Below are 12,973 nucleotides of genomic sequence, written 5' to 3'. Positions count from 1 at the left end.
GAAAGTACTTACTTTTTGCCAAACCTCTTCTTCAGCACCGGACCTCCCAGCTCTGGGGCTTCTGAGGCAGGGAGTCCTAGTTCCTGAGAGCAGGATCTGAGAAAGGAAAAATGGGCTCATTCTCCCCTTGTCTTTGCAGCCAGGAGAAGAATCACCAGGTCAGAACTTCAGAGGATGGGGATGAATCCTGGAACCCACCCCTGCCCACAGAACCTGCCCATAAAACTGGTCAGAGAGAAGCCAGGTAGGAGAGGCAAGGCAGAATGAATATGATGCGGTCATCTGTCTTACAGAAGGATTCTGTCTTGAAGTGTCAGGGAGAGAGCTAGGATCCTGAGCCACATGGCATGAGGGAAGCAGATGGAATTTGGGCCAGGATCAATTATGCACTAAGAGCTACTTTCAGAGGAAAAATATCTGGTCCCAGGAACTGATTCAGCCAGCCCTACTTCCTTCATTTCTCTTCAGGGGACCTGGACAAGGGGACCTGCCAATGCCCCCATTCCTGCTCACCGTTCCCCAGGAGTCCGAGTGATGAATGAGACTCGACAGCTGATGTTTGGTTTAAAGATGTCTCCAACACCTGGAGAGAAGAACAAGAGTCTGGACAGGCTTCCCCACAAGGGTAGAAGAATGGTAGACTGCCCCCCTCTCTTCTCCAGGAAGGCTGCCACAGCACTTGCCAGGGACTTTGCCATGTTCTCATCTCTTGTTCCAGCCTTGTTCCCCTCACTGCCCACAATGGGCACCCATTGCAAACAAGGGGGTAACTTGGTATAATTAGAAAACTGCAGGCAGATGCAATCCTGCATCCTTTGTATAAAGAAAATAACGCCTCTTCCTCTGACTAGCTACACCCCAGACCAATGTGCATGAGCTTAGTAAGTGGCATGTAGGCTGGATTTCAGACCACCCTTGACATCTCAGTAGGCACGTTTGTCCAGTGCACATGTATGTGACACCCTTGACTACACGTGCCTGGCTCTATACTAGGCACAAAAGACTTGAAGAGAAATAAAACCTGACTCCTATCCACCGGTAGCTCTCATTTTGAAGACACGTCCCTCCCTGACTCCTACCATTTCTTTTTTTTTTTTTAATTTTTTAATGTTTATTTATTATTGAGAGAGAGAAAGAGAGAGAGAGAGAGAGAGAGAGAGAGAGAGAGAGAGAGAGAATGAATGGGGAGGAGTAGAGAGAGAGGGAGACACAGAATCCAAAGCAGGCTCCAGGCTCTGAGCTGTCAGCACAGAGCCAGACGTGGGGCTTGAACTCATGAACTGTGAGATCATAACCTGAGTGAAAGTCAACTGACTGAGCCACCCAGGTGCCCCCTACCATTTCTTACATACTCACGTACTTTCACCTCCACCTCTGACACAGAGCTGAGTGCGTTGGAGCTCGCTGTCATGGTCCCGCAGCATGAAGTGGAAATCCTCCCACGTCAGCTCCTCCTTATCCTGGAAGCCCGACTCCCGGTACATGGACTCTACCACCTCAGTCAGCTGGGCCTTGGACAGGCAGTTGTTGGAGATCTCGATGAAGGACCTGGGGGAGGAGGAGAGATACACCAGTCTGTCATCTGGCAAGGTCAGGTTCAGGCAGGTGCACGGTGGGGCGGGCCCCAGATTATCTAATGTGGTTACCAGTGACCCGGGAAATGGCATTGAGAAGGTGTTCATCCAGCCTGTAGTTGACATTAAGCTGGGTGGGGTGGCCACAGGTTTGAAATTGAAAGTGACCTTGACCAATTAGAGAAAGCAGCCCTCAAACAAGGGGGCATTGAAAGGTGGGATCAATGTCCATTTAGTGTAGGGACATGTCCAGATGACCATGGGCTTCTTGTGTGGCAGGGTCTCTGGCCACTCTCTTGTGTTAATGCATCCCATGCTGCCACTGGCCTCCCCCTTTCACAGTCCAGTGGGGGCACAGAAGCCTGGATGCCGGGGGAGGAGATGTAGCTACAATGGCTGCTGCTTCCTTGTGCCAACACCCCAGGGCACAGGCAGGATTGTCTTCACACCCGATCTCATAGCACCCAGAGTGGCCATACTCTTCTTAGGTTGTCCTTTGGGACAAAAACAAGCCAACCATGCATGTTTGTGTGAATCCAACAGAAAAAAAGACCTGTGTGTGCCTGGCACAGCAAGCCCATTAAAAAACACATCATCCAAGTGAGACTGGGCAAGATCTACAACTGAACATAGGAAGAGAAAGTGGATACTTGGCCCTGGTGGACAGGGACCCTCTCCGAGATCCCTAGAGCCTCACCCAGGTCTGGGCCTGCAATAGCACACCCAGTGAGTGATGGACTGCAATCAGCTTCACCACAGCCTTTTAGAAGCCCATGTCCAGTTGTGGTGTCTGGGATGGAAGAGGGATGTGGAAGTTAGAGGGAATGCAGAAAGAAATGGAAAGGCTTAAGGTAGAAAAGGTAAAAGACTCTGCACTCTTTTATGCATTTGGTTTATTCATTTGCTCATTTATTCCATCTGATTCAGTTAAGTATGTATTGAATACCTGCTATGTGCCAATCACAGTGCAGAAGAGGTGGATTCAGTGAGAAACAAAAGAGAAGTAAGAACCCTGTCCTTATGGAGCTGAAGGGGACTTTCACTGTTACCAGAACAGTGTCTTTAGGAATAAGAAGTCTATGCACTCAAAGCTGGTCTTTGTCAGCACACCACAACCAAAAATAACTTGAGAAGCAAGAAGAAAGAAGGGTTGGAATACAGAGGAACTTTCCATGTTTCTTCTCCTGCATTTCCTAGTGATTAATACAGGAAAAGTGACCAAGGTCATTAATCTTTCATCCATTAATGCACGGCGCAAAGCACCAGTGTTAGGTATGGTGTAGAAGAGTTTACAAAGATCCAAAGGCATCCAAAAGGGATACTAGACTTTTGCTATTGGTCATACTGGCTTGGTGGTTGTTTGTTTGTTTGTTTGTTTGTTTGTTTGTTTGTTTTTAACTAGAGAGGGAGAATTTTCTAGCTCGTGTAGACAGTGCAGATAATAGACCCTCCTGGAGGCAGGGGCCTAGCCAGATAAACTTATGAAGCTGGATGCTCTGAGAATCTAGAATGCAGTATCCAGGCTTTCAAGATAGATGGCCACATAACCTCCTCACCTACCCTCCGCTGATTTGACTTTGTTTCAAACATCAGGGAGTCTCAGAACTGGAAGGGCCCACTCCATACCGCATCATGGTGAAGAATTCATCCTTGGAGAGGAAGCCATTTGCATCAAGGTCATACATGGTGAACATCAGGTGGGACTTGTCCTCTGGGGAGCCTGAGAAGAAAAAGAGGGATTCAGGTCACCTCTGTGCTGAAAGACTGCTGGTTCCTGAAGTGGTCCACTCTGCCCCTACCTTTCATGAAGACCACCAGGATGTCCAGAAACTCCCGGAAGGACAGGTAGCCATTGCCATCTTTGTCAGCAAGAGAGAACATGTACTCTACAAACATGTCCTGGGGTTTGAGGCCCAGGGACTCGGCAAACTCAGCTCTGCTCAGCTCACAAGTCAGGGCCTCCCGCACCTTCTGTGATGAGTCCAGGGGCAGGGTGCCTGCATCTGCCTTGTCGATGTCCAGCACCTGCACTCGGGCAGTAGCAGAGGGAAGGAGAGAAAAAGGTGAGGCCTGGGCTGAATGCAGTTCAGTGACCCTTCACATCTCCCAAAAGTCCAATTCAGAAATAGTGAGCCCTTGTAGCTCTCTTGATCCTTAGATATACTTCTGACCTGGGCCTCTGAGGCAGTGACTCAGATCTCTAGCAGCCAGCCCATTTTTTCCCTGGACTCAAGATCCAGGAGCTTTATATGTTAGGAATAGTGCTAGGTCTATAGGTGGGGGGTGGAAATGGGAGGGAACAAAGTTTGGGATTCAAAATGCGAAATGAGAGGCCCTATACTGGGGACAGAAATGAAGTAGACAGTGGTGGACAGGCAGGAAAAGGCTAGGGATATATTTATTCTCTTGTCAATTTAGACAGGGCTACCATGTGCCTGATTTGGTCTCCTGGAGGCAGGGGCCTGGCCAGATAAACAATCTTATGATTAGCTGGATTTGGTGGAGACTGCTGGGGATTTATATTTTTAACAAATTCCCAGGTTAGGTGGCGGCTGCTGGTCCAGAGGCCACACTTTGAGAACCACTGATGTAGACTATCTCACTGAATCCTCACAACAACCCAAGGTGATGGATCCTATTACTTTTATTTTATTTTATTCTATATTCCATATGGGGGATACCTGGGAATGCCAGTGGATCCTATTTTAATCACTGTTTTATAGATGAGGAAGTGGAGATACAGAGCAGAGATGATGTGACTGGCCTAAAGTCACACAGCTAGTGAGTGGCAATGCTAGGATTCAATCAACGCTGTCTCTCTCCAGCATACAGACCAGAAACTTAGTTTACCCCATGCAGGATCCTGTCCAGCCCAGCTTCCCTCCAACCCTGGGCCAGGTCCTGTCTCCAAAAGACACACTTATGGCACCTGGGCAAAGAGGTTCCTGAAGAAGATCTCCAGGATACGGGCCCGCTGCTGCTTGGTCACAGCCCTTCTGAACAGCTCATTCTCTTCCAACTCAGTCACGTCAAGGCCCAGAGTCCACTGCACACAGAAGCCCTGCAGATGCTGAACAAAGGTGCCCCGGTCCTCCTCAGAGTTAAACAGCAGCACCTGGGTGGGAGGAAGCCCATGTCAGTGCTTGGAGCTCCAGGTCTGATTCAGCCCCCACTCATAGGACCTTGAGTTGAGGGAAGATGAGAAAAGCTGCCTCCCAATGCATCCAGGCTGGAACCAAGTGAATGGCTCGAGCAGGTCAAAGGGAGGGTCACATGGAGTGTGGAGAAGAGCTGAAAGGAGAGCCTCTCCCCAGCATCATCTTCACAGGGGAGCTCTGTAGCTGAGGAGAGTGTGAACTAATAGGCCTCTCTCTGAGAAGGGAGATATAGGAGCATTCCAGGTAGGGGAGGCAGGCTGGCCATACCAGGTCATACTCCTTGGGGATCTTGAGCAGAAGGGTGTGGCGCCCGCGGTTGCTGGACAGGATGAGGTTGACCTTCTGTGTGGGCTGCAGCTGGACAGTGCGGAGCACAGACAGCCGCCTGTCTAGGACCTGTAGACGTCGGTCTGGGAGCAGCTGGATGGTGATGGGATAGCTCTTCTCCCTGGGGCCTGGCCACTCATTTGCTGGGGAAGGGACAATTGGTCAGAGACGTTCAGCACAGGTACCCAGGCCCCTGACCTCAAACCAATTCCACTCTACCAGTCTGAGCAGACACACCCAAAGCCTGGCTTTCTCCCCACATCTGCAACCTGCTTTTTCTCCCAGGGACCCCTATCTGGGCCCCATTTCCCTCTCTCCCTTCAGCCCCATCTCACCTGACACCCCATCTTTGGCTGCTTCTCTCTTCACACTCTCTTTGCCTTTCTTCTGTAGTCTCTTGCGCTCTCGGCCCCGGAAATGGGCCACGACCCCAGAGATAAGCAGACTCACTGAAAAGGATCAGAAAGAGCCAGTGGGGAGGGGAGCCTCTTGTCTGCAGCTTCACTGAGGGTCCTGTTGTTCCTCCCTTCACAAGGTCCCCTGAGCCTGGCTTTGACTGTAGCAAAGAGCTAGTCCCACAGACCAGCAGGTCATGAGGGGCAAGGACAGTCTGTGGGCAGGGGGGCAGCCAGGAGGAAAGCAGTGGGTGAGGGTGTGAAGAGTTCACCTAACGGAAGACAGCAGAGAGCCACAATGGTGATGCCAAAACCAGGACCACTGCCCTCGAAGTAGTCAATCACCGTCAGGGGCACACAGCGGGGCAAGCCTTCAGTTGTGAGCTGCCGAGGCTGAGGGCAGGGTGCACCTGAGGGAGAGGACACAAAAGACCTTAAAGTCTGAGGATCTCACTAGTTGGCCAGGCACCCTTCCCCTCTCTCCTGTAAAGGACAAGGTACCCTTCTCCTTACTAGGCCTACCTCTCTGGAGTTGGTTCCCCTCAAAAAGTCCCTTTCCATATCCTGTTCTCAGTACCTACCCCAGTTTGATCACAGAGTGCAGCCTGCAAACCAGTCCAGTACCTACTGGGGGAGGCAGCCTAAAGCAGGCTTCCCAGCAGCACACAGAAAATGCTGCCTGGCACCTGGTTCCCTGGACAGCACCAAGTGACTCGCCCCATCCTTGGTCCTTTCTCTGATTGCCACTCACCGTCATGCCAGATAAAGACATTGGGCTGCAGGGCACTGGCGTCCACATTGGTAACAGCCACTAGGACGTCCCAAAGAGTGGTGTTTCTGATTTCTGCAATTTCCTCTCTGGAGAACAGCCTAAGTTGGAGAAAGCCACGAATGGTTGGGATGAGAAAGGGCTGCCAGCCTCCAGCAATATTGGGCCCAGGAAGTCAGATGAGGAAAGAGACACAGAGGGGTTAAAGAGGAGGTGAGGCCAGCTGGGAATCCAGGGCCCATGGGGCTGCTTACAGGCAGAGGCCCTGGGGCTCCAAGCCAAAGTGGCATCTGAGGCGGAAGTTCATGCAGGCCTTACCCATTCCTGGTGTTCTCAAACCAGTAGCGGTCACCATCCCGCAGCCGCACAAACTGGTCGAGGACGATGGCATTGAAGAGGGTCCCTGGGTCCCCGTGGCTCTCCAAGAACCCCCCAGGGAGCAGCTCCAGCAGGGAAAGGTCCTGGTTGTACAGGGCAGCTGTGGCCTCCAGCACCTGGGGCACCACAGGAGGTGAGGAATATGTGTGTGCACGTGTGTGTGCACATGTGTGTTGGGGAGGGCAGCCACTGTGGCTCCATTCTTAAACACAGGACTCCATCAGCTGCCTGGCTTGCTGCTCAGGCCTGAAGGAGCCTACTTTTCCTAGGCCATCCCCCTCAGGTGGTGGCAAGACAGGTGGGAGGACCCACGTGTCCCTGCCGATGGTGAAACCACTGCTAGGTGCCTGTGGGCCATATCCTGTGACCACCACCACCCAGGCTATCTGGCCCTAATAATTAGCAGTTTTAAGGTCACCCATTTCATAAGGAAGGATCCTGCAGGAATAGGACAATGGCACCCAATACAGAGATCACCCTGAGGCCACCCTGTAGGAATGGTACAATGTAGTGGTGAGAAACATACTCTGGAATCAGATGACTGAGTTTAAATCCCATCTCTATGACTGACTTACCAACCATGTCATTGGTAAAATAAGGACAATGATAGTATCTACCCTATAACATTCTTGATGTAGATTAAATGAGTTACATGTGCACAGATCTTAAAACACGAAAGTTTTAGCTGCTATTGCCATCATTACTGTTTCTCACCTGGGGGTCCACATTGGGATTGATGTCACTCCAGTTCTTTGGGGTTTCCAACCCCAAAGCCTTCAGGGCTTGGGTATAGCTGGGCAACCCCATATCTCGGCCACGTTGGATGCTGCTGGCCACGTAGTCTGTGCGGGAGAACTTGCCAGGGCCAGGCCAATAATCTGAGAAGGAGAGAGAACCAGGCTATAGGCTGAATCCTCCTGACGCTTCTTTGCTCAGTAGTCTTGAATTAGGTTGTTGGCACTACTCACCCCCAGAACTCCCAACATTGCGACCATGTGTCTATATCAACCTTGCTTCCACGTAGGGTCAATGTGACCATGTACGATCAGGGGAAATTTTTCTGGCAAGAATCTTCCCCTGAGACTCAAGACTGTTCTAGTCACCAAATAGTAAAGTCCCTGTCCTTTACCTCCTTGGCCTCAAGACAGGACTGGAGAAAACTTTTGGAAACCTAAATACCAAGAGATTGTGGTGTCACCTCTCCCCCTACATACTCAGACATAGGTAATTTAGAGTAAATGCAACATTAAACCTAAATGAAGCAAAAAAAAAAAAAAAAAAGTTAAAAGCTTTTTTCTTCTAGTGGCTATTTACAGCATGTGTATCTGTGTTCCTGCATTGTAGGTACCCTAAGGTCTAACTGTTGATTAACCCAGAGGGGTCCCCAGGCTCTCAGGCTTCTGGACCCTTATCCCATCTAGCTCCCAAGCTTACCCCTCAGATCTTCAACCACTATCCTGTCTTCCATCTCTGAAATCTGGGAGGCCATTCCCAGCAGCAGGTGATTCACCGCCTGGGCACTGTTCAGATTGGTGTTCTGGAAATAGACAACAACACATTTAAAGTAGGCTCTTGGGCCTCTCCCCAAAGCCTGGTCCCTGTCACCCTGAACCACTGCAGCACCTCAGGACTAAGGGCCCTTGGCCAGTCCTAGACTCCTGAGCTATTGTCTCCAGATAATTTTCTTAAGTGTTTTTTTTCAAAGCTATAAGTATTTTTTTCAAAGTTATTTACTTAGAGAAAGAGAGAGAGAAGGGCAGAGAGAGAAGGAGGGATGGAGGAGAAAGAGAATCCCAAGCAGGCTCCACACTGTCAGCACAGAGCCTAATGGCCTCAACTCACGAATCCTGAGATCATGAACTGAGCTGAAATCAACAGTAGGACACTTAATCAACTGAGCCCCCCAGGTGCCCCACCAGATAATTTTCTGATCATTCTCCCCTTCATCTCCTACTACCTGTAGAGGCAACACCTAAAAAAGCAACTGGAACGGTTGCTTTTCCCAGCCTGTGTGTCACGACTGACGCTGACCCACCTTCCCCTGACCCAGACCCCAGGCTGACCTCCCGAATCCAGTAGCTGTTGCAGACTCTGAGAGCTGGGGAGCTGCCAAGACCCTGGTTCAGGACCATCTGGAAATGACAGCTGGCATTTCTGAAATGGGGCATCAAGGATGGGATGAGAGCTCAGGGAAAAGCTGACATGGGGTTGAGTGGGCTGAGGGACTCAGAGGGGTCTGGCCAGGACGGAGGGCTGAACTTCTTTGAACACAGCAGAGATTTGGCAATGTGTGTGGATTGAAGGTATCAGTTGCTCTTTGTCCACATAGAGTGGTAAGGAAAGGAGTGAAGAGAATAACCCGACTGCTGGACAAGTCCTGCTCTCAGCAGCTAAAGTTCAGCCATTAGGAGGAGTTGTTAAGTTTGAAACTCCTATCCCAGGGTCCTATTTCAGGGTTCCAAACTCTGCTTCTCTTCCCCCATTACTGTGGAGTTGTATAAAAGGCCCCAGGCCCCCAAGGCTGTTGATTCTTCATCTCTACCAGTGTGCTATGCCTCCTCCACTGCCAGCCCCTCCCTCACCTCATGTAGACGCCAGGAGGCACCATGGTGGAGAAGAACTGCTCAGAGGCTGCCAGGAACTCTGGGGAGATGCTGGGGTCCAAGAAAGAACGGTACCCTGCCCAACAGGGGTAATAAGAGAAACAGGCTCCTTATCACATCCTTCCATCACATGCCCCTACCTGTCTTCTTTCTCCCACGGATCCTGACCCTCCCTTCTCCACCCCCACCCCCGCAGTCCAAGTGTCCCCCCCCCCAACTCCTGTACCTGTATATTCTGGGGGTGTTGTCTGCAGGAAGCTGGGCAGCCACTCATACAGAGCGATGTTCTGAGAGACAAGAGAAGGCAAAAGGGAGGCAAGCGCTGGAGCAGCCGCCCTGGGAGGGATCCGAGCCCAAGGAAGGCTTCGGTGGGAGATGAGGGTCAGGCAGGGGCAGTCACGAGGGAGGCAACTCAAACAGGACAGGTGCGGAGGCCCGGCCCCCACAAGGAACCTGGGATGGCAGAGGAGGGCGGCTACATAAGAACCACAGCAAAGGCTCGAGGATCACAGCGCTTTGCCTCCTCATCGTCTCCACGTCCACTCCGAGACGAGACGCTAGCCCCAGTTCTGGGGAGCAGCGTCCTCCTGCAAAAGGGCGTTTCCGGGGGCTGCCCGTCGGAGGATGGAGGGCCCTGCGCAGCAGGCAGGGGCGGGGCGGGGAGGGGGTGCGGACTGACCTGGTAGGTGGCGATGACCCTCTTGCGCGCGTGCTGAAACAGCTCCTCGTCCCCCCACCGCGGGTGCTCGCGGGCCAGCCGCTGCGCCCACACGTTGTGGTAGCGGAACCACAGCAGGCCCAGCGCCTGCAGGAAGGGGTCGCGGTTCCCTCGCTCCGCCCCGAAGGCTGCACGCGACGCCGTGGGGCCGCAGGGGAAGAGACGCGCGGCGGTGTGACCACGGGGAGCGCAACCTCGGCGCCCCCCAGCCCGCCCCGCCGCGCGCCCCGGCCGCCGCAGCCCACCCCGCGGCCTCACCATACAGCCCCCGGGGCCCGCGCTGTCCGGTGGCGGGGTCGGGCGGCGTCCACATGAGCAGGGGGCTTTGCGCGTTGCGGGGGAAGGCGGGGTCGGGCCCCGACGCCAGCTGCCCCCCGGAGAAGCTCCGCAGCGCGTCGCTCCAGGAGTGCGAGGAGCCATAGATGGCGCTGCCGTCCAGCCAGCCCGTCACCTCGTTGGTCTGCGGGGGCACCGGGAGGGTGAGCCCAGGGTGAGCCGCGGGCGGAGTAGCTGAGACGGGTAAGGGGGCGCCAGGGCCAGCCCAGCGTCGGTGGGGTGGGGGTGGGGGGTGGGGGGGGCGGAGCCTCTCCCGGCCCGGCCCTGCCAGGCCCCGCCCCCGCGACCCCGCCTGCCCCCTCTCACCAGGTCCCGGGGGTTACTGGGGCTCTGTCCGGTCTCGGGGTCCCAGCGGCTCCTCTGGAAGGGTAGGACCACGTCCCCGCGCTGGTCGGGGTCGAACACCGGGTCCCCGGGCGGGATGTGGATGTTGAGGAACTCGGCTGGGCAGCCAGGTGTCTCCACGCTCACCAGGTCGGACAGCACGTGGTAGCCTGTCCGCAATGGGGGCCAAACTGTTGAGAATCGCCACTCCCCATGGGCAGGGAGTTTCTCTTGGTTTCTCAAGAGTCAAAAGACATGTTGTAGTTTAAGCTCTGCCACCAGCTCCGGGTCTTTCTTCTAATTTTCAAGCGGGGACATAATACACTCTCCACGCACCTCATAACATTGGCGTGAGAATCCAAATAATAATTAAGATAAGGGCTCCCCCAAACCAACTCCCATCTCCCACCAGATCCTGCTTTCCCCTTTCTCTTTTGGAGGAAAGAGGATACAATCATATGAGTAGGAGAGCGGTGGCAGGGGACTAGCTCCTAAGGGCTTTAATGGAGGTCCAGTGATCCTCCTGGATTTGGAGTAAGGGGTAAGAGAATGATGAGGGAAGCAGATATCCCTAAATCGACACTCCCAAAGCCCCCAAGATAAAGAACGCCTGGAACTGTTGCTTAGTGAGGAGGAGGAGATGGGTGGGAGTTGGGTCAGCCTCCAAGTGACTGGTCAACCCCGGTGTTCGCCCACTTTGCTCTCACCAAAGAAGACCCCCAGCACCGTGCGGTTGCGGCGGGAGGCCTGCCCGGCTGTGCCCCGCATGGCGGCGTCGCTGAGTCGGCGCGGGTTGGGCAGCAGCGGCTCCCCCAGAGCCTGATAAACACCATCCGCGTAATTGGCTGGTACCAGACGCTGCAGTCTGAAGCCTGTGGGAAGCAGGGAGCGGGGCTTTGTCAGGGCACTCCGTCCCCAACAAGGACATAAACCTCTCCCTACGCCTACCTCACTGACTAGACCCCTTTCCGCCAGGGTTTCCTGGGCCCAGGAGTGCATAGGAGTTCTCTGGGCAGACAGCCGGGTGGCTGGCGGCGCGCTCTCTCCTCTTGTCCGGGTCTCATCTCCCGGGGCCGGCCCTCCACTAGCCATCCTCCCCCTCATCCCTACCCGGACCACAGGACGTACCAGCTGCGCCGAGCTCGTGATGCCTCAGGTTGTTGAACCAGCCGTCATAGCGCTGCACTTCCCAGGACAGTGCAGGTGAGTCCTGGCCGCCTGTGAGGCAGAGTGGTTCCTCAGCGCTAGCCTTCCTGCGACCACTCGAGGACCCAGGGCCTCTGTCCCTGCTTCTCCCGCTCCCTGAGTGCCCCCAATCCTACCCAAGAGGCGACACTGCACGGCGTTGAAGCTGCGCCAGGAAGTTTCCCATCCTGCTGACCTGCGCTGCGATTTGACCGATCTTGCAGAGGTACTCCACCCGCAAGAGGTACTGGGTGACTTCGCTAAGCTAGGGGCACCGGATACTTACCCGCTGGATCCAGGGATGCAGTCAGTAGAGCTCCCAGGAGCACCACCGCCTTTGGCTTTGCCCAGAGCATGCTGACCCTGCCGCCTGGGAAGTGGGAGGTGATATGTGAGGGACAAGGAGTTAGTGTCCCTCATGTCTACAGCCCACACAGTGTGAGGAGGTGCCAGCTATTTTCACTTCTGGAGCAAAGTTTTAAGGAGCATCACCAAGGACCCACATCCCACCTCTCTCTTTTCAGGACATCTAGTAGGCACTGATGCCAGTCCCCACTTTCCACCTGGTGGAAGAACTAACCCCAACCAAAGGAACACACAGGGCACTAGTCCTCTGGGGTTTGTCAGTCCCAGGCAGAACTTCACCTCCAGCCTTCCAGGGCTCCCCCCCTACCCCCCAGCCCAGCGCCCAGCTTCAAATCCTCATCCCCAACTGCTCAGTAACTGCTGGGAATCCCTGACCTGCAGCCGTTGATACTCTGCAGTGAGTGCCTGTGCAAGGACAGGAGGGATAGGAAGATCATGCCCTAAACCCCAGTCCAACTTCTGGTTTAGGGCCCCCATTTGGGGCAGAAGTCTTTTCCCTTGGAATCTTTGCTTCTTTGCTCTCCTCCCTGTCTCCACCTTCCCAACACAGCACCCCTCCCCTCCCAGTTCTGAAGATCCCAGCCTCCCCGATGGCACTCTCACCCTCTTCTCTGGATGGCACTCTCACCCTCTTCTCTGGATCCTTGAAGGCCAGCTGCCCTGGTGTCCACTCAGGTCAGACTAGAGCCAAGAGTGTGCATCTGGGCGGGAGGCTGGCCTTCTTGCTGTGGAGTCAGGGCTCTTCTGATTTGCATAGCAACCTCCGCCCCTTATTTGCAAGTTCTCTTCCCAATCACACCAAGCTGCCAAGCCCTGACATCCGCCCAGCAAGCTGCTCAG

At 54.0% G+C, this 12,973-nt stretch overlaps 1 protein-coding gene and 1 long non-coding RNA gene across 2 annotated transcripts in view; one reads left to right on the top strand and one right to left on the bottom strand.

Moving 5' to 3' along the window:
• The window catches only part of LOC128772960 (uncharacterized), an 18,202-nt gene extending 17,167 nt beyond the window's left edge, over positions 1-1,035 (top strand). Inside the window, exons 3-4 of the long non-coding RNA XR_008417096.1 lie at positions 140-244; positions 469-1,035. This is a non-coding gene — a long non-coding RNA (uncharacterized LOC128772960). The remainder of the gene's footprint in view (positions 1-139; positions 245-468) is intronic.
• DUOX2 (dual oxidase 2) overlaps positions 1-12,846 on the bottom strand; it is a 20,493-nt gene extending 7,647 nt beyond the window's left edge. The window contains exons 1-23 of the mRNA XM_053889102.1: positions 12,762-12,846; positions 12,054-12,137; positions 11,711-11,800; positions 11,290-11,454; positions 10,565-10,752; positions 10,181-10,382; positions 9,884-10,050; positions 9,431-9,491; positions 9,184-9,280; positions 8,665-8,755; positions 8,036-8,138; positions 7,316-7,479; positions 6,542-6,717; positions 6,206-6,324; positions 5,727-5,864; positions 5,395-5,508; positions 5,000-5,202; positions 4,504-4,689; positions 3,374-3,599; positions 3,201-3,294; positions 1,361-1,548; positions 514-583; positions 13-96 (exon numbers count right to left, since the gene is read on the bottom strand). Coding sequence (XP_053745077.1) covers positions 13-96; positions 514-583; positions 1,361-1,548; positions 3,201-3,294; positions 3,374-3,599; positions 4,504-4,689; positions 5,000-5,202; positions 5,395-5,508; positions 5,727-5,864; positions 6,206-6,324; positions 6,542-6,717; positions 7,316-7,479; positions 8,036-8,138; positions 8,665-8,755; positions 9,184-9,280; positions 9,431-9,491; positions 9,884-10,050; positions 10,181-10,382; positions 10,565-10,752; positions 11,290-11,454; positions 11,711-11,800; positions 12,054-12,123 — 2,996 coding nt within the window. The 5' untranslated portion in view covers positions 12,124-12,137; positions 12,762-12,846. The remainder of the gene's footprint in view (positions 1-12; positions 97-513; positions 584-1,360; positions 1,549-3,200; positions 3,295-3,373; positions 3,600-4,503; positions 4,690-4,999; positions 5,203-5,394; positions 5,509-5,726; positions 5,865-6,205; positions 6,325-6,541; positions 6,718-7,315; positions 7,480-8,035; positions 8,139-8,664; positions 8,756-9,183; positions 9,281-9,430; positions 9,492-9,883; positions 10,051-10,180; positions 10,383-10,564; positions 10,753-11,289; positions 11,455-11,710; positions 11,801-12,053; positions 12,138-12,761) is intronic.
• Positions 12,847-12,973: the final 127 nt, after the last annotated feature.

This window comes from Panthera pardus, unplaced genomic scaffold, assembly GCF_024362965.1.
Source record: "Panthera pardus isolate Hobbes unplaced genomic scaffold, ASM2436296v1 HiC_scaffold_24, whole genome shotgun sequence".
In the NCBI taxonomy this organism is placed as follows: Eukaryota; Metazoa; Chordata; class Mammalia; order Carnivora; family Felidae; genus Panthera; species Panthera pardus.
The sequence above is the reverse complement of the archived record's forward strand: the minus strand, read 5'-3'. Positions and strand labels throughout refer to the sequence as shown.